The sequence below is a fragment of the Protopterus annectens genome, chromosome 6.part0 (genome assembly GCF_019279795.1).
Source record: "Protopterus annectens isolate FY-2018-M chromosome 6.part0, PAN1.0, whole genome shotgun sequence".
Taxonomy (NCBI): Eukaryota; Metazoa; Chordata; order Ceratodontiformes; family Protopteridae; genus Protopterus; species Protopterus annectens.
This window is the reverse complement of record NC_056737.1, coordinates 270017741-270038040: the sequence shown is the minus strand read 5'-3', so window position 1 is coordinate 270038040 and position 20300 is coordinate 270017741. Positions and strand designations below refer to the sequence as shown.

General features: G+C 41.1%; 1 protein-coding gene across 1 annotated transcript in view; it reads left to right on the top strand.

Moving 5' to 3' along the window:
• The window catches only part of LOC122804259 (transmembrane protein 87A-like), a gene marked incomplete in the record, with an annotated part of 1166529 nt that overhangs the window by 672328 nt on the left and 473901 nt on the right, over positions 1-20300 (top strand). The window contains 1 exon segment of the mRNA XM_044074023.1: positions 19186-19285. Coding sequence (XP_043929958.1) covers positions 19186-19285 — 100 coding nt within the window.

Genomic DNA, 20300 nt, shown 5'->3' with positions numbered 1-20300 from the left:
ATAGGTGACATTCTTGAAGTAAGCACTAGGGAATATAGTGCTTTCTTCCCAATCTAGCTCTGATCACTAATTGTGGCAACTAATGGTGTATGTTGTGGTCCAACTTTTTCACTGGGGTTGACTTTGCAATTGCTATTTTTTTTCCAATGGCCTTTCCTTACTAGGAGTAAATCTAACTGAGTTGCACGTTGGCCACTGTGGTATGTGAGCTTATAACTCTTTCTGAACCATGTGTTGGCTACTATCAAGCCATTTGCCAGACAGAAGTCTAGAATGGTATCTCCTTCTTTACTCATGTTGCCCTACTTTTCTGGACCCAGGCAGTCCTCATATCTTGCTCTCTGTCCCAATATGCACTTTCAAGTCACTCATTTTCATTACCAATTTATTTTGGCTTGCTTTATCTAGTAGATCCTGCAACTGCTGTCTGAATGGTACTTTTCTTCATTACCATAACCTTGCTGTGGGGCATAGACTGAGATTATGAATACTGCCTTGCTGTTAGGATGAAGTCTGATTGCTGAGAGTCTGTCACTAATTCTGATTACTTCCCTCACTGCCTTCTGAAGCCTCTTCCTCACCACAGTTCCCACACCATTTCTAGCCTGTTCTCCAGAGTAGTACAGTCTGTATCCCAAGCCAAATGGCTTTGCTGCACTGCCTTTCCATCTTGTCTCCTGGATACATAGGATATCCAGCCTCCTCCTTACCATCATATCACCACTTCCTTGCTCCATCTTGTCAGTGAATCCACATAGAGTGTAGTAATTCTTAGTTTGTTTGACAGGTTGTTTTGTTTTATGTCCACCTTTTGCTCAGCTGATCTATCTTGGGTAACACCAAGCTGGGCACCAGGACACTGGTTTTCATCTTCAGTAAAGTCTATATATCATTATCATTTTTTATTAGCCTTCAACTTCAGCATAGATTGTACATAACCTGCAATGGTGCATCCTTACACAAATATACCATGCCTCCTAAATGCTACGTATCCTTCCAGGCTGAGATGTATTCTATAACTGCCATGCTTCTATTAATCCTTTCTAGAGCAGGTAACCATATTGGCTAGAACATAAATCATGTTTAGGCTTTGACAAAATGCAAGCTGATGTGGACTGTAGCCATAGACATGCATAGTTCTTTCCATCAGACCTCATTGTAGTACATCTTCTCAGTGACAATTCACTACTGGTTTTCTAGCTTTCATTTTCAGCATTGGCTGTGTCTTTCTTGGAATCCATTGATCATCATGTTTCGCTGTTGTAGTACTAAAAATGTGGGTTACCCTTGCTGTGGTAACACTTGGCTGGCTTGAATACCAGAGATGGAGGACACCCTGATTCTGACATCAGGAAATCGTGGTATAAGCTTCATCAAGAAGTGCCATTTTATATATCTATATCTGTATTTATTTCTATATATGTGCTTCTTGCCTTCAGAGCTTGAAGCATCCACTTTATAGACTGCATTGTTTGTCCAAACTGGAGATCTTCATAAAGCTGAGTGCTCCATTGGGGAACCTTTCATTGCCTTGCCATATTGGTTTTCTGTTAGATGATAGTAAAAGTAGTACTTGTGTTGATTGCGGAAAAGATTCTGCATGAGGACATATGTAACTGCCCCCACTGTTCTCAGTTTAATAAGCGTGCCATCTAATGTCATGCAGAATCCTTAGCTTCGTTTTTAGAAATGGAAAAAGGGTATTGCAGAGTCTCATGCACTGTGGTTCCTCTGATTTTGACCCGTCCCAAAAGTGTGGGGAGAAGCATCAGAAAAATACTAGGGTGTCCTTCAAAACAGCTTCACCATCAGCCAGTCCACAGACTCATGTTTTTCAGATGACAGGAAATACTTCTGCAGTTCCATCTGATGACCCAGGCTGTATCTGAGGCCTCTACCAAGTAACTTTTGGAATCCGATATACCTTCAGCCCCTTCAAATCTGCATAAAATGAGGGAGTTTTTCTTCTGGCAAGCTCAAGGCTAACTTCAGTCTAAAAAGAGGGTTACAGAATTTTAGATGCATAAACCTTTGTCCATTCCTCTACTGCTAGAAGTTGTGAATGACTTCATTATGGACTCTTCTTTGCAGCCTGACAACCGGCCAGATCCTAGAAAAGCAGACCATTTGTGTAGGGTCCTGATTTCCACAAAGAGCTGTTTAGGAATCCTATTGCTGACGACCTTGCTAAATAACAGAGGTGGGGACCCTTGGTAGACTTTGAAATGAAGTACATACTTCTGCCACACTGCCCATGAGAGCACTCAATTGGCAGTTTTGTATGGTTAAGATCAACACAAAAAAAGTGAAAATTATCTCCTAATCCTTTCCTTGAGTAGAGTTGCTTATCCTCAATTATCCAAGGTAGATCCACTAGATATAATCCAAAAAATTGTTGGATGGATGAGTTGAACATAAAAAACTAACATAATCAAGGAGTACTCTAAAAAAAAATATATAGCAAAAAAATCATCGGTGTTGTAGATGTAAGCAGCAACCATGGATTTATAAGACAAAATCAAAGGAGCCTGGTGTATTTCTTCACATTCTTTATTGATCTTTCAGTCTTCAAGGTAGATAAGTGCAGTTGAAGTCTGGGTTAAATAAAGAAGCATGCATCATTTCATATGTTCTTGGAGGGGGCATGTCAATGCCGCAGCCATTCCTGGGGTATTTCCAGACTCTGGGGAAGTACCCAGAGGGTGTGTCTAGTTTCTGCGGAGTGCCCAGGGTGAGGGGTGGTCAGTGTCAAGTTACACCTCCTGAATTTTTTTATAATACATTATTTTGATTGCAAAAAGTTAAACAGTAGTATAAAGTTAAAGGAAACAATTTTGGAGATGTAAAGCATATCAAGAACATCCATGTTTTGTTTAAACAAAGAAGAAATGGATAAGGTAACTACTAAATAAGATAAAAAAAAATATGATTTGAAAATACCTGTAGTTGCAAAAAAGTAATGTGATTCCAATAGTCTCTCTCTTAAACTACAGTGTTATAAAAGAAGATGAAACTGGGTTCCTCAGTACTTGTGCGATAATGGGTGTTTTCAGTTTTGCACTTTCACCAAGTCTTCTTCAAGTCTGCCTTGTGTGAAGAACACATTTTCTCAAATGTTTACCCGTGTGGTGTTTAAAAATAGTTAGATGAAGAAAAATGGAGAGAGAGAAATTCAGTGAAACAGAATTACAGCAGGGGCAAATAGGAGGAAATTAAAGTGTACTGGGAATACTGGAGTCCTGGTGGATGTTTGGAGATTGGACAAATGTGGATTAAAAGGTAGCAACAGAATTAGGGCCAACATTGTGCTTGTCTAGCTTCCTAGTGGCTTCCTTATTATTATAAAAAAAAAAAATTGCTCAATGGCCACAGTTCCCAAGGCCTGGAGGATGGATGACTTTGCTTTCCCATAGATAGGTCTGTTTTTATGCATTCACTCCTATTTTTTAAATCCCCAAGGTGCTACTGAAAATTAGGGAGGAAAGGCCAAGGGTGATCCTCATTGCTTCCCTTTGGCTGAAGCAGCATTGATTTCCTCTACTCAGCAGCCTGGGCAGGGGGGAAAAACATGTCGCCACTTCAAAAGGTGAACCTGTTGACTGAGAACAACCATGATACATGCCAAACTCACCACCTTGAGGCTGACAACATGGCTTATATACTGCCTCCCAATGAATTTCTTAGATAAGGGCAAGCAAATTACCTTAAAGAAACAAAAGTTAGAGTATGCTGTGCAAATCACAAAGACAAAACCACCAGTAATGCTAAAGTAAAATTAAAGATTTTAATGTTTAAGCACTTTTGTTTCGTAAAATACAAAACTTCATCAGAATAATGCGATACAGTCACAGCCTCCATAAAGTGTGTTTTAACCAATCACATTACTAAAGTCAATAAAACCAAAATCATTTAAAGTATAAAAAGGAAACTAGGAAACCAAGCACCTATGTATCAGAATGGAAAAGGTTTTCTTTCTGATGTCTTTCCTAGGTCTGCAGAGATTCCCCCAGTACTTACCTACCTTACTTTAGTCTGGTTTATCGTATTTTTCTATTAAGATACTTTCTGCAGCCATTCCTGCATGCCTTCCTATGCACTCTGCACTCTTCTCCCAACTTATTGCAAAACTGTTTCTAAAAGGTATTCTTCACCTTTGACCATTGAGAAGATCTCCCTTACCACTCTGAGACCTCACCTTTGTTTTTAGAAAAATTTAACTCTGCCTCCTTTTAAGCCTGCGACCAAAGCTGACATTACATTTCTGTCACGGAAAACATCTTTTCTAGTTCCTATTATTTGTACAAGGAGGATGTCTGAATTGCAGGCATTGAGCCCTTTCTGATTTTTCACCAAGATAGAATTACTGTCAGGACTACACTTTCATGCCTAAAGTAGCCTTTTAAGTATCCTTAAACCAGTCTCTACATCTTCCTGCCTTCTTTTTTCACCTACAGAATAGAAGGGGAATGAGTCTTCTATTCACTGGATGCTGACCGACAGAGCTCCGGTTTTACCTTGACAGGACTATGACCTTTAAGAAATCCAATAAACTTTTTGTAGATTTTACAAGCAACAAATTGGGAAGTCCCATCAGCAAATGAACTATTTCTAAATGGATTTGTGGCTGCATTGTCTTTTATCATCACCATGGAAAGCTGGCTCATTCTACCAGAGCTACATCTATTACTAATGCTTCCTTGAAAGGAATTCCCACCAGAGAAATTTTGGAGTCTTCTACTTGGTACTCTGTTTACAGCTTTATTAAATATTACAACTTACCCTACTTTTCAAGAATTAGAGCTGGCTTTTCCTCTGCAGTTCTGCGGGGCATTGTAGTCTCTGCCTAATTTTTTTTTTCAGCTGTGGAAATCTTCCCACATTGTTAGCTGCAACAGTGAAACATGATGAACATAGTACAGTTGTGTTTACTTGCCAAAATGTAGATGTTGGAGAGTCTTCTCTTTTGCAGTAGGTTTTCCCTCCCTCCTTCTCTTCTGTTGGTCCCTTGTGGTTGGGCTGGGCTCCCCATTCCTTTCCTCTTCTCCTTCCCCTTCTCACCTCTTGTTCCTCTTCATATCTGTAGACTACTAGTTATCCATCAGCACACTGACGACTTTTTGGGTGCCATGTGCTCCTGACCTTGGGGTTCCTGTGGGAGTGCGAAAGACTTGTAAAAGGGTGCTAGCTGATGGCCATTATACCTAGAGGTCCTGATATAAGAAGCAGGATATCTGCCAGCCCAGGAGGAGGGTTTAAAGTGTCTGGTATTCAGGTCAGCTAAGGGTAACACAGCAAGGATAACCCACTTTTAGTACTACAACAGTGAAGACACTTTAACATCTACTGCATTCAGCCATGGTCAGGATTTTAGTGTTAAAGATCTGTATCGTATATCTAATAACATTATTAACTTCCCCATCTTTGCCACTAAATAACTTCTGAGGGGTGCATGGTTATTTATACAGCAGTCAAAAAACATTTCTTTACAGATTTTTTTAAATTTCTTTACAGTTTGTCTCTATATGCTTATAATATTTCCAGGACTGAATCATGGGAGAATTGATCATTGCTATTGTGCTGTCATATGCCAGGTTTAAGTTCATGTATCCATCTGTTCACAACCCCCTTTCCCATTTTTGCATATGGGGTCAGTGCCACTTCAACAGTGGCAGTCATATATCATAGATTTCTCATTATACTAAAAAGCTATAGGCAAATCCACAACAGATTGGGTTTAGGTCTGCTGTACTTATGGCAATTTTCACAATTTTCACAGATCTTGTTCAGAATGGAAATGCTGTCAGATTTCTACCTTGAACGACAAAGCATTTACTATAATTTGCCCAGAGAAGCATGTCCTTTAAGACTTTGTGCTTCTCCATAAGAATTTCTCTCTCAAAAACTCAATTCTTGCATTGACTATTGAATGTTTAACTAGAATGCTGACACAACAGTGCCCAGAACTGGTAAACTTAAGAGTCACTGGATGCTTAAACAACAGTGCTTTGCCATTTTTCATTGCCAGGATGGTTCCTGCCTTTTCCAAGGATGTGTTAACTTGACAAGAAAGACATCTCAAATGGAACCACTTTTTTTAATAGTACTTTTGGCCTGATCTTATTCTACATTTTTTGTGAAATGCATTGTTTCTCCATCTCCAAACATGAAAGCTCTGCTACTAGGTATATCTTTTTTCCCTCTCACTTTGCCCCTTTGTATGTCATTTATCAGACCCCTCACATTCAGTTGGCCCATTTGTTTCCTTCACTGGACAGGGGTTTGACCTGGAGAAGCTGTGCCTTCCAAGCAGCCCTGCTCCTTCACTTGAGTGACAACAGTTGAGCTCCCTGGTCTGCACAAGTTGGGTTAGGACCCCCCTGGGGGAGGCATACAGACCTTACTTCTTCACTTTTGGAGCTGCTAACTGAGCCTCGGTTTCCTGGATCATCAGGGCTGTATCCCTCTGCACCACTGAACCAGAGCTGTACTACTAAACATACCTGTCTTTAGTTTTTCCCCATCTCACTGTAACTCATCTCACTGATGAAACATTTTCTTTGCCCAGACTGTTTGTGTGCATGTTTTATTGACCGTAGCTGATATTCTTCCACAAAAATCTGAGCATCTAAAGTTTGTTCATTTGCAAAAAAATTTATTTTAGTTAGTTAACATTTGTTTACCTTAAAATTCTGACTAGGACAGAGCCCATTTTCAGAGAAGGCCCACGAAGAAGTGGTCTAGATGCATGTCTTTGGAATGTGGGAGGAAACTGGAACAACTGGAAGAGACCCACATGAATGCAGGGAGGACATGCAGACTCTGCACAGAAGGCACCCTAGCTGAGAATTGAACAAGAGAGCTCCTGCTGTGAGGGGACAACACTAACTGCTGCATCACTGTGCCATCCAATCTTGTGTTTGTGTGCATTTTCTGATGTTTTATTTTCCTTAGTTATTTCAGCTTGCTCATCTCAATTTGGAGTGTCTTCAGTCAGTGGTAAGTGCTGTGACATTAACAGATTTCTGCCTGGTTGTTCCACTTGCTGTAGATTCTTGGGTCACCCTTAGCTATAGCATTTTCTTAATTGCTTTTCTCTGGGATTTGGGTTTACTGTATGGGTTTGAGGAATAAAGCTCCAATACAGTTTTAAATAGTTTTCTTCTTTCTTATGTCTCTTTGGACTAGCACCCATATCCCTTATGGACAGAGGTAGCTTGTAAATGCCTGGCCTTCAGTTTCCTATTTGGATACAGTATATCTTTATTATTTGTGGCAAACTTTGCTATCTTTAGAAAGTGCCCCCCCCCTTTTTGGGTCGTTAGTCTAGTAACAATCTATGAATGTATGAAAGAGTTGGAAGGGACTGAATATTTTGGATGCTTGGTGAACCATACAGATGGCAAACGGGAGATGTGACAACAAATGATTCCCAATTTTCTCATCCTCGTTAATATTTTCTTACACAGATTTTAATATTCTGTTAAAACATTCTACCAAATTGTCAGTTTTGGGATGATATACAGAGATTCTAAGTTCCTTTATCTTAAAACTTTGACATTACTGGTGTATAACCTCAGGTACCCCTTTTCTTTGGATATTTCCATCCTAGAAAACAGTATGACCAGCTGTTTAGCTATGGCCTTGAAATTAGCTTTCTGGATAGGAACTGCTTCTGGTTATTTGCTGGCATAGCCCAGAATTGCAAATATATATTGGTATCTGCTACCAGGTTTAACTAGAGGTCCACTAATATCAGTTTCAAACTTTTCAAAAAGTACATCTGTTATGGACATAGGTGCTAATGGATTTTTTAAAGTTGGGGTTTGGGTCTGTTTTGACATTCAGGGAATCTTACACAAAAGCATTCAGCTACTCTTAATTTGTCAAACCAAGCCATGAGTAGAACTCATGGCTCGGTTTTATTTATACCGGACTATCCCCCAGTCAGTACATCTCTGTATGCCAGCTTCATCACTAATTTTCTGAATGTCTTTGAGACCGGTGACTGGCTTATTTATTTCTTGTTTCTCCTTGGTTATCCTATGTAACAAGCCATTTTGCACTTCAGAATAGCAATAGGGTAGAGGAGATGTGCAGTAGATTCCTTCCCCTAACAACCTGTAGTTCATAGGTAAGTAGTAGGCAGTCAGTCTGCCAAATATTACAAGGCTATCCAGTAACCCATATTCGGACGTTTCCTCCCACTTTAAGGAGGGGCAGTACAAGATAGACCAGGGGAGAATTTGAAACTGCCCACAGAACTATATAGATTTACCTCAAAGATGAAAAGGGTGCTGCAGTACTTGACCTGTAGTGTAAGTTTGTTGAAAGGTGTGGGATAGGTTGGAATATGAATCTGTCATACCAGTGTGTCTTGTCTGCTGAAAGTTTAAATTCTTTACACAGGAATTGGAGGAACCATATGTTCTTTGAAGGAACAGTAGGTCAAAAAGGGTTGATCGTTTGTGTCTCGAAAGGCTAGACATGGATCCCTACAGAGGAGTCTGCATTAAACTGGGTGCAGAGAGAGGGCTGCCAGTCCATCTTGATAAATAAGATTTTTAAGAAGGTTAATCATTTTAGTTGGGAATCTCTTGAGATCTTTCAAGTTGAGTGATATGCTCAGACAAATAAATGCCAAACAAAGAATTCTGTTCAATAATGGGTCTGATGAGATGAGAGTAAAGAGAAATGAAGGCTTCTTTGGCTCTATAGGAGATGCCATTGGAAATTAGATGAGCCAAACCCAGATATGTTCTCCATGACTCTTTCAAGGTCTTGTCCTCCCATTGGACCTCTTTAAACTTCAGTTGACTCATTTGAAAGTTAGCTATTTTAGGACTATTTTCTTTAATGGCTCCCTTGTAAAGTAGGCTCTTCCTCTTCCCTTACTAGTAATGGAACTGGGGTCTCAGTATTCCATTTTTCCCATTAGAATGGTAGTTCATACCCGTATTTGGTGTGGTCCTCATACTCTTATCTTGTTGACTTACCTGTCTGGGCTCCTGAGTTTCAGTACTCTTCCAGTCGTAGTTCTTTTGTGGTACAATTTTTTAGTTGGAGTTAACTTTCTCCTAGAGTTTTCTGTTTCCCTGCTGAGTCTCTTCTGTTGGTGTCACAGTTAGGGTTGTTACAGGACCTGTAGAAGACCCATTCTCATTCTTGTCATCTCTTTTATATGTGCCTTCACCTCCTTTCTAGTTTTGCTCTTTTTTTTGTAATGGCTTCTTAACTTCCTAGGGGCTTGTATGCTGTCCAGTATCCTTGTTCTCTTAGGGCTCTTTCGCATTATTTTGGGCCACCATTAAATTCAGGTTTGTTAATCTACATGATTATTTAAAATTAATCCTACCTTCCCACTGCCTTCAGAGTTATTTTAAGTGGGGGACACTTCCTCACAGTTACATAATGAAACCAGAACAAAAGTAATCTAACTCCGTTCGGATCTGGTATCCTGCTTGTGACACAGAGGGTAACAGGACTAACAAAGTGTAATGGATTAGTCTATTTAAAATCTCTTTAGCTAACGGATCTGGGAGAGACTGTCTAATGCTCTCCCTGCAGGAGGAATAAAGATGCCTTTTTGAAGTTTCAAGAAGTTTATTCAGTCAAGCATGTCACTTATTTAAAGGTAGCTACAGACAATGGTGGAAGGGTCAAGGGGGGTGATTGGAGGAATTTCTGGGAGATGGAAAAACAAGAAGCCAACCTCAAAGCTTAAAGGTTAGTCCCTTATTTCAGTATTCTTGAAGGACCCCTGCCAGTTTACTAGATTAGCAGCATGTAGAAACTTCATTCTTAGGTAATTTTTTTTTACACAAACATAAAAGAGGAGAATTGAAGAATGACAACAAACCGTAAAAAACACTGTAGACCTGTATTTAAGAAAACACATCCATCCACCTGAGTTTCATCAGGTCCGTCTAAAAGTCTGTTTGTAGAGTGGGTTCACAGTTTGATCATTGAAAATGCCTGCTTTTACAAAGCTGTTGACAGACTTGATTAACCTGTTTACATGACATATAATATCAGAGGCTGTCCCTGCCTTTGTAGGACTCACATTTATTGAAGCACATGTTACAGAGCTTTTTCCCATTTGAATTGTCTTTCTGAGCTCTTGCATAATATATAATATAAGAGGTAAAGGAATAGTGCTGAGACCAGTTTACCATCATTCCTGTTCTGACTGATAGTGGAGGTGAATTTTAGGTATGCTATATGGTACTGTGATGTGAACAGAAACTGTGCTGGGTGGAGGATAATAGATTGCATGTAGAAACTTGAGAGCAGCTGGGATAAAACACATATTTCTAGGATTTTGGAAAGAGGTGGTAGAATGGCTATGGGTTCTGTAGTTTGAGATGTTAGTAGAAGGGCTTCTCTTGCATAGAGATAAGATGTAGGATTGTTTCTAGATTGATGCCATGTATCCCTCAGAAAAGAGATGGGAAAAGCCATTAACTGCAGTTTTTAAGTATTTTTCTGGAAGGTTGTCTGGGGCAAGAATGGTAGGTTTTAAGTTGATGAGAAGTTTTCTGATAGAAAAAAATGGAGACCGGTTTAAGAGAGATGGTAGATGAGGTGACCCAGTCAGACAATGGGAAGGAGTTAGTGGTGGTAGAGTTGTTTAGATGTGAGGTAATGTTTTTTATGAAGTGATGGATGAATTGGAAAACAGTACTATCACTTTAGTTATTTATTGAAGGTTTACTTGAATGTCCTTGATGATGTAATTTATTGATACTGGACTAGAAGAGATTAAGGTTGTATTTGTTTGTAGATAATTATGTTAATATAGTAGTTTATCTGACCTGATTAAGGATTTTGCTAAATTTCGGATATATTTGTAGTTCTGGAGATTCTTCTTTTTTGGTTTGTTTCTATTTTTTTTTTCAGGCAGTATCTCTGTTTCTTTACTTTCTTTAAATATCTGTAGTTAGCCAAGGTGCAGGATTAGGCTTTACTCTTTTTGTTCAAAGGGTATGTGGGAATTTAAAATATTTAAGAAGATTTTATTGAACAGACGTCATCAAAGGGGAGTGAACTTATTCCAGTCATTGGACTATAAACTGGTAATGAGTGATTTTTTTTTATTTTTGGAAAGAGGTTTGGTTGTGAACTAGGTTATATTGACGGTCACTCAAGGAGTTGGGAAGAGTGTCAGAAGAGAGAATTTTGTTCGTAGGAGGTTACTAGGATATTGGCCCTAGGGCCTTTATAAGCCTAGCCGTGTTATACCCTTGTTCCCTTATTGACCAAGTTATATGGTCTATATTTGCACCATGAGTCGATGATCAGCACAGACTGCCCTTATCCAAGAGGGACATAGGTAACACCCCTGGGGTAAATTAACAGTCCCCCATCCAGTTGTCTAAGTTACACTTAAATAGGGTCATTGAAGTGCACTATTTTGTGTGAATTGGGAGTTTGTTCCAGAAAAGTGGCAATCTCTCAGAGACTCCTTTGTCTCTCCAGCATGTCCTGTTAATGTCGCGGGCTAGGTTAAGATCCCTCCAGCTAGGAAATCGTGTCCCATTTGACTTGTGGATGTGCAACATTTCTGTTAGGGCAGGGTCTGAGACTGCTTTGTAGGCTAGGCACAAGTTGCCTATCAGCAGGCCTATAAAATACAGAGTACAGTGACAGGGCCTTCAGTCTGTCCATATAGGTCATGTGTTGAAGGCCCTGAATTTTCTTGGTAAAAAAACTCTGAGGTCTCTAGCTGCTGCAGGTGTCTGGTGAGGTATATACAGAAGGGAGTGTTGTACTCTGTTAGTGTTCTGATAAGGGACGAGTACAGGGGAGTTGTAACATCCTTCGCTCTGGCTGTGATGCCCTTACATATGAGATGTGCAACATAGAAGGCCTTCCTTACTACTGTGGACACAGTGATCAAAGTTAAGGTTGCCATCAACCTGTGTTCCCAAATCTCTCGCCACAGGTTTTAAGCTAAGGGGGGGTACTGTTAATACTGTAATTTGCAGGGACTTCCCGTTTGCAGTAAAGGATGATGATGATGATGATGCATTTCTTTTGCATTTTGTTTAAGTTCATGGCTTTGGAAAGGTTTATGGGTCTGTAGTTCCTAGGGTCATTTGATGGGGCCCCCTTTGTGCAAGGGAATTACTGTTGCTATTTTCCACTCTGCTGGGACAAAGCCAGTACTTAGACTGTAGTTGAGGAGCATGCCAAGTGGTTCCATTAGGTCCTGATGTTCATCGTGTTACCCTGCTGCAGTCATCACACTTGGGGTTATCCTGCTGTCAGGCGGTCCCGCAGTCGGCCCGAATTCCAACGTCCTGGTCTGGCGTCGGTTGCTGTCGCTTCTTCCCTGACATCAGAGCGCCAGGGGTATATCAGAGGCATCCGACGCCATTTTCTTCAGTCTTTCTTGCCGCGCGGTGCCCGAAGCAGAAGCAGTTCGCAAGTGCCAGTCGGCTGACACCAGAGATTTTCGAATAGAGTTTCAGTCCGAAGTCTTCAAAGCTAAGTACCCCATTGGGGAACCTTTTCTTGCCTCAGTCCGATGTCAGAAAAAGTTAACAATTGCATTTCTTGTGGGAAGCAAATACCTCATAAGGACTTTCATTCTTTTTGTATACCTTACCTAGGCCCAGACCATGATGTCACTGGTTGTCGGTTTTGTGCTAGGCTCAATAAGCGAACTATAAAGCGACACTTTGATTTTGCTCGACACTACTTCGGTAGAAAATTTAATTACACTATGCCGTCGGAGCAACCGACTACCGGCGTGCATAAAAAACGCAAAGATAAAGACAGGCAGCCTAGATCCAAGCCAGACTTCGAGGCCTCGGCTGGGCCGGTCGCTGGTTCTCCAGTTTTCAGTGAGGTGCCTACGCAGCCACTGGCTACCACTGAATTGGAACCCCAGACTGCTTCGGATCCCCCAGCAGAGAGTTCTAGGCTGACGCAGCCATCTTCTTTAGGCCCTACCGACAACATTGCAGTAGGGGAAGCCGGTGCTGTAGAAACACCTTCTGTTTCTGAAGGTGTCTTCAGACTGACTACTCTCACCATAAAATCTTATGCTAAGCTTAAGACTCCTCTAAAACCAAAAAAGCCTACACTTCAGTCTCCAGGTCAAGGCCCTATGCCTAAGAAACAGATGCTTAAAATGGCTGAAGATTTGATTTCTTTGATCAGGGGTTCCCAACCCCCCCCCGACAAAAGGCCTAGACAAGAGGAGGATTATGCCTCCTCTGATCAAGTGTCTGTTTCCTCAGGCTCCTCTGAGGAACAGGATTACTCCTTTCCCCCTTATGAAGATTCTGATGCTGAAGACTCCATTCCCTCAGCTTCTCCCCCTGAAGATTATTCCTTTGGGGAAACCTTACATACCATGAGGGAACATTTCCACTGGGAAGATCAAGACTACTCCGACTCAAAGAAAAGGCTCCGAGAGTTTTTTACTCCCCCAGCACAGACCACTTGCTATCCCCCCAGTTTTGGACATTGTGGATGATGTCTTCTTAGAATCTAGTCTAAATCCAGATTCTCTGCCTCCTGCTGCAACCAAGCCAGATAGATACTATAGAATGCCTGACTCACACAAATTCCTTTACAAAAGCCCTGTTGCTGATCCAGAGACAATCTCCCAGGGTCCCAAAGGGGCTTAAGGCTTCTATGGCTAAAAATCCTGTACCCTCAGAAAGGGACTCCAGAGCACTAGATAGGTGGGGGAAGAAGGTTTACACCTCAGCTACTCTAGCTATGAGAGCACTAAATTGTCAATTTCACATGCTTAAATACCAGCAATTCCTAATGTCTCAAATAAAACAAAAGATGGGCAAGCACCCTCAACAGTATGAATTCAAGGAAATGCAAGATCTGTTGCATGCAGCTGCACAGGTGGGCAAACATACTTTACAATGTGGTTTTGATGCCTTGGAAGCTTCCTCTAGAGCAGCTGTTACTGGGTCTGTTATACGTAGGCATGCTTGGTTAAAGGAACAATCTCTGCCTGATCATGTTAAAGCAAAGTTACTGGATGCACCTTTACAGCAGGATGTCTTATTTGGGGTTAAAGCAGAGGAGGTTTTAAAGAAAATGGAGGATAAGGCGAAATCTATGCAGACAGTCAAAGATTTCTTACAGGTACAGCCCCCACGCTTCAGCAGAAATTGGCCAACAAAAAATTGGTCCTTTCCAGCTTCTGACAGACCACAGAGGGGTAAATACAGGCGCCCAAGGGGCAGAGGACAAGCACAAATCCCTTACAAACCTTACCAATGGGGCACTGCAACACAGAAGGGAGGAGAAGACAGGTCCCAAACTACTAGAAGACAAACACAATGACTTAAACTTCAAACTGCCAAGCAAAACTCTCTTGGCAGCTCCCTTGGGAGGAAAATTAGCACTTTTTGCAGACAACTGGCGCATCGTCACATAGGACAAATGGGTCCTAGACATTATCTCACACGGTTACAGATTCAATTTCCACACCTTGCCAAGGATAAAAGGAATGCCAAACCTGCCACAAAATCAATGGGCAGAGGCACAGAAACAAAATACAGCTCTCATGGACATGAGAGCCATTCAACTGGTACCTACACAGGAGCAAGGCCAAGGATTTTACTCAAGGCTCTTTCTAATCCCCAGAAAGGACAATGCTTGGAGACCCATTCTAGACCTTTCAGTTTTAAACACCTTCTTGCAAGTACCCAAATTCAAGATGCTAACACTACAGCAGCTTCTTCCCGTGTTGGGCAAGAAAGCTTGGCTAGTAACGTTGGACCTCAAGGAGGCATACCTGCATGTCCCTATCAGACAAAATTGCAGGATACCTCAGTTTCATTGCAGGTTCAACCCATTACCAATTCTCTGCACTGCCCTTTGGCTTATCTACTGCACCCAGGGTCTTCACAAAATGCCTGGCACCAGTAATTGCATACTGCAGACAAAGAGGAATTCAAATATACCCATTCCTGGACGACTGTTTCATCCAAGCAGAAAGCAAGGACATTCTCTTACAACACCTGGCTTTTGTAAAACATCTTCTAAGTTGCCTAGGGTACACAGTAAACGAAAAGAAATCAAAACTAGTGCCCTCTCAAAATATGACATTCCTGGGTGCCAGCTTGAATACAACGGCCCAGATGGGCTTATCTGACGCCAGACAAACTACAATTAACTCAATACTTCAGAACAATGGCAACAAAGACCCAACCCCCTGCAAGAATAATTCTGCAGGCCTTGGGCTTCATGGCATCCTGCATACTACTAATACCATTTGCAAAACTGCATATGATGAAATTACAATGGTACCTTAAAAGCGTATGGACTCAACACAGCCACAGCTTGGAAGCAATGATACCTCTCATTCTCTGCCTTCAACAGGAGTTTCTATGGTGGTCACAGGCATGTCACCTCAACAAGGGTCAGCCTTTCACCCTACCCCCAGCCAGGCAAACTATGACAACCGATGCATTGGACTATGCCTGGGGGGCACACGTGGCAGGACAGTGCGTTCAAGGCATATGGACAGCAGATCAAAGGAATGTGCACATCAATCAAAAAGAAATGCTAGCTGTACAAAATGCTCTAACAGCCTTCATGGACCCCTTACATCCAGGACAGCTTATCATAAGGACAGACAACACCACAGTAATGTGGTACATAAACAAACAAGGGGGTACACACTCCTACCCTCTATGCAGGCAAGCAATGACCTTGTGGAACACAGCACTGGCTTACCAAGTTCAATTACAAGCTCAATTCCTGCCAGGAAAAAAGAACACATTGGCAGACAACCTAAGCAGAAACCTCATGGATCCCCACGAGTGGAAACTGGATCCAGAAGTATTCTCAATGGTAGCTCAAAAATGGGGGCTCCCAGACATAGACCTGTTTGCCAGCCCTCAAAACTATAAGTTAACAAAATTTTGCACAATGACATTTCACCATCAAGCTTGGAAAGTGGACACACTCTCATTCAGTTGGAAAATGCTAACAGTATATGCCTTTCCTCCATTACCCCTTCTCCCAAAGGTGGTACTGAAAGTCAGGATAGAGATACCCCGAATGATACTCATTGCCCCAGACTGGCCACGCCAGCACTGGTACCCACTATTAAGGAATATGGCCCAGGGCCCACCATGGATTCTACCACAAATTACCCACCTGCTCACACAACAAGACAATCAGATTCTACACAGCCAGCTCAAAACCTTAAACTTGGCTGCATGGCAAATCACCTAAGCAACCAGCCAGCTCCTCTCTCACAAGCTGTTATGGATGTTATTCTGGAGGCCAAGGAGGCCCAGCACCAGGAAAGCCTACTCAGACAAATGGAAAAGGTTTTGCGCCTGGAACCAAGCTAAAGGCCAAAATGCCCTTCAGCCTGACATACTTCAGATTCTGCAATATTTAATTGAAATGTTACACAAAGGGCTTTCTTTTTCATCTATTAAAATCCACTCACCAGCTATTTCTGCTGACTACAACATGGATCCTCCCTTGTTTTCACATCCACTCATAAGGCAGTTTCTCAGAGGGGCCAAAAACATTAGGCCTCCCAGGAGAGCACCAACACCTACTTGGGACCTCAACTTTGTTCTGGAAAAACTCACGCTACCTCCTTTTGAGCCAGCTTTCTCATGGAAGACTGCCCTGCTGCTAGCAATTACTTCAGCTAGAAGAGTTTCAGAGCTTCAGGCACTAATGGCAGTAGAGCCTTTCCTCATTTTTCATCAAGACAGAGTTTCTCTACGAACTAACCCCTCCTTTATGCCTAAGGTGGTATCCAGTGTGGCTCTAAATCAAACCATCCATTTACCTACCTTCTTTCCAAATCCACGGAACAAAGGAGAAAGACTCCTGCATTCCTTGGACATTCACAGTCAGCTACATAACTACTTGGACAAAACTAAGGTTTTTCAGAAAAACTGACCAGCTTTTTGTATCCTATGCTACAGCATCACAAGGAAAGGCTATCTCAAAACAGACCATTTCCAAATGGATAGGACATTGCATACGTTTTTGCTACACCCACCATGGAAATCCAGTTCCTGCTACCATAAGGCCCCACTCTAAAAGGCAGCAGCTACATCTACAGCCTTCCTCAGGGGGGTGCCAACCAAGGATATTCTGGAAGCTGCAACTTGGAGTTCAGTACACACCTTCACCAAACATTACCACTTATTACTTTACTCTAAGACTAGAGCTGGCTTCGCCACTGCAGTTTTGCAGGGCCTTCTAGCCTCCTCTAACCCTGTTTGACTCCACCTCCCATCCTTAGCTTTGGGATTCTACCCAAGTGTGATGACTGCAGCAGGGTAACACGATGAACATAGTGCAGTTTTGTACCTACCATAAATGTAGATGTTCGAGTGTATACCCTGCTGCAGTCCAGGTTACCCTCCCTCCATCCCCTCTAAACTAGCTGAACTTATCTCTACCACTCTATTCTATACTACCTCTGTGGTGTATTCGCTTGTGCCTAAGAGTTTGTTTTATTTTTCCATATAGCCATATATATATATATATATATATATATATATATATATATATATATACTTTTTTGCCTACCTATTAGGGTCAACTGACATCTGGGGCGAGAAAAACTGAAGAAAATGGCGTTGGATGCCTCTGATAATACCCCTGGCGCTCTGACATCAAGGAAGAAGCGACAGCAACTGACGCCGGACCAGGACTTTGGAATTCGGGCTGACTGCGGGACCGCCTGACGGCAGGATAACCCAAGTGTGATGACTGCAGCAGGGTGAACACTCGAACATCTACATTTATGGTAGGTACAAAACTGTACTATTGCTGTACAGTTAAGAGAATGGTAACGTACATCGCAATACAATACGGAACAGGAACATTACCGTTTTCTTCACTGTAGCGTGGTCTTGGAGTTGGTATATTTAAGTTGCAGGGGGTGAGGGGGCTTGCCCCCCCCTGCAAAAACTTGGCTTTAGGAGCTGTCGTGTTTTTTGTATTTTTTTTTTTTTTTTTTTTTTTTTTTCTTTCAAAATTTCACAACTTGAGATTTTTGGGTTTAATGTTCGGAATCTCGAGATTGTGATCTTTTGAAATTAAGAAGTGGACCCATTAAGTGTACTTTTTACGCACTGCTATGTAAAGCAGAACCTTTCAGTCAGGGCTGCGTGTACTGTAAAAGAAAAAGCTATTGTGTGTGTTTATTTGAGGGAACTTGCTTAAAAAGTGAAATGCCACTACTTGTCTAGTTTCTTACAATAGGTAGGAAAACAGCAATGGAGCTGCCTTTTCTTTTATATACAGAGTATAGGTTCTTTATGATCAGTCTTAACTCTGTCCCCAAGCTAGCTACAACACTTTATCTGAACTGTTATGTTTCTCTGTTTTGTTTTTTTGTTTATGAAGAAAGTGAGTGGATTTTAGAAGCACATTGGCAAGTTTTGTTCTGTCTGAATAAGATGGTCAGTTTGTAAAGACGTTTAGCTTTTGTGTTCTCATTAAGAACAAAAAGGTCAAAGCTGATCAAAGATTTGCATATTTGATCATCAGTAATGCAGGAAAGGTTTGCTTAAAATGATTTGAGTCATTTGTCTAAGGTTATGACATGTCTGACATCTTTTTCATAAATAATCCAGAGAGAACAGTTGTTTAAGTGTGACTGTTTTTTTTTCTTATCTTCACAAAGTGTCAGAAATGTTGTATAATTTTTAGTGGGTGGCCATTATAGAAGATTCTTTGGTTAACTCCACCACCATATGCCCCTGAAGGAGGAAGTTGCAATGCACTATTGTTTTCTGATGTTTTTATTTGTACATATTGAATAGCATTTCAAGATTTCTGAGCTTGAGAAGAGGATGTATGAAAGAAATTATTTCTTGAAGGTCTGCTTGTTTTATACTAATTTATGAGCTACTGAGTGACATAGGGGAACCAAGATAAATGTAACTGGAGAAGAGGAACCCCAGAAATGCCAGAAGAGTATGAGTGTCTATATTTTTATATGCTGTGGAGTCACTGTCAAGGATCCATTCTTGGAGAGTTCCTCGCATAACTTAAATTTCTTGTTTAATTTATTGATTTCCATTCATTTTGCATGTTTCTAGACATCTGTATGATTTTTGATAGCTTAAATTCTGGTTCTGCTGTATGTTGCTTATTTTGCTGAATGTATTGTGTTTCATTGGTTATTGCCTCTGTTCCCTAAACCTGTTTTGTTTTTAGTCCAGGGAGCTGTAATTCTAGCAGAAATACTGTCTGCACTAAAACGATCTCTGGCTCGTATTCTTGTTATAATTGCCAGCGTTGGATATGGCATTGTCAAGTAAGTAATGAATGCAAGACGCTTACCTTGTTTGTCTTTACAGTATGGAGCGTCTTTGTTTTTTTTTCTATGAATGATTAGTGGTTTGGGGTTAGTGAAGTCAAGAATTAAGTCTATGGATGTGTTGACTCTTAAATCTGTTCGCATGACAGGACGAATGATACCTTTTTCTTGAGTGATATATGAAAGCAAGGGGCCATATTCCGTATTAAATATTCACCCTGAAGGGTGTCATTGTCTTTGATGCATAAAACCCAGTGGTCTGCTCTTGCACTGGTTTTAGCTTCTCATCTTACTTCATTCTCGTAAACTATACCTGACTAGGGTGTTCCTTTCCCCTCTGCAGATTACTTCACATCAACTATATTGATGCTTCAGTAAAGTATTACATAGGGCTGTTCCCTTGCTGAGAGGGCAAAGTATATGCAGCTGGAGTAGTGACAGCCTACATTTTATTAGTGGCCAAGTAATGGAAGGTTGACTGGCAGAACTGAGTGGCACTAACCAACTCATTTTCCTTTTTTGGAGTTTTTCCTAAGTCGTTTAATATCAAGATCCTTGGTGGAAATTGGAGAAATGTGTTGTGGAATCGGTTTCAAACAGGGGAATAGGTCTTCTCAGATTGGAACTGATCATGTGTTAATCATTCCTTGGTTGGTCAAAATGGAACCATTGCATGCTTGCCTTATGAGGGTTGCAGTTACAGTTGGTATATGATGATAAAAATCTTTGTGCTGGAGTATGATTGTAGCTGGAGAGACCCCCACCCCAACAGCCTTCACCTTAGTTGGAAGAAAGTGTGCTGCACACAATTTTATTCTGTTTTTATTTTCAGACAACACTTAAATAGTCTTGCTTTTACAAAAGATCTGCAGTAAATAATATGAAAAAATCTGATTTCTAAATTTTGTGCCTTGAGTAACCATTGACATGTCTTTTGACGTGTCTCAGCACAGTTATGAATTTTCTCTTAGTCCTGCTGCTTGGGAGCATACTGCTCCACTTGGCATATGGC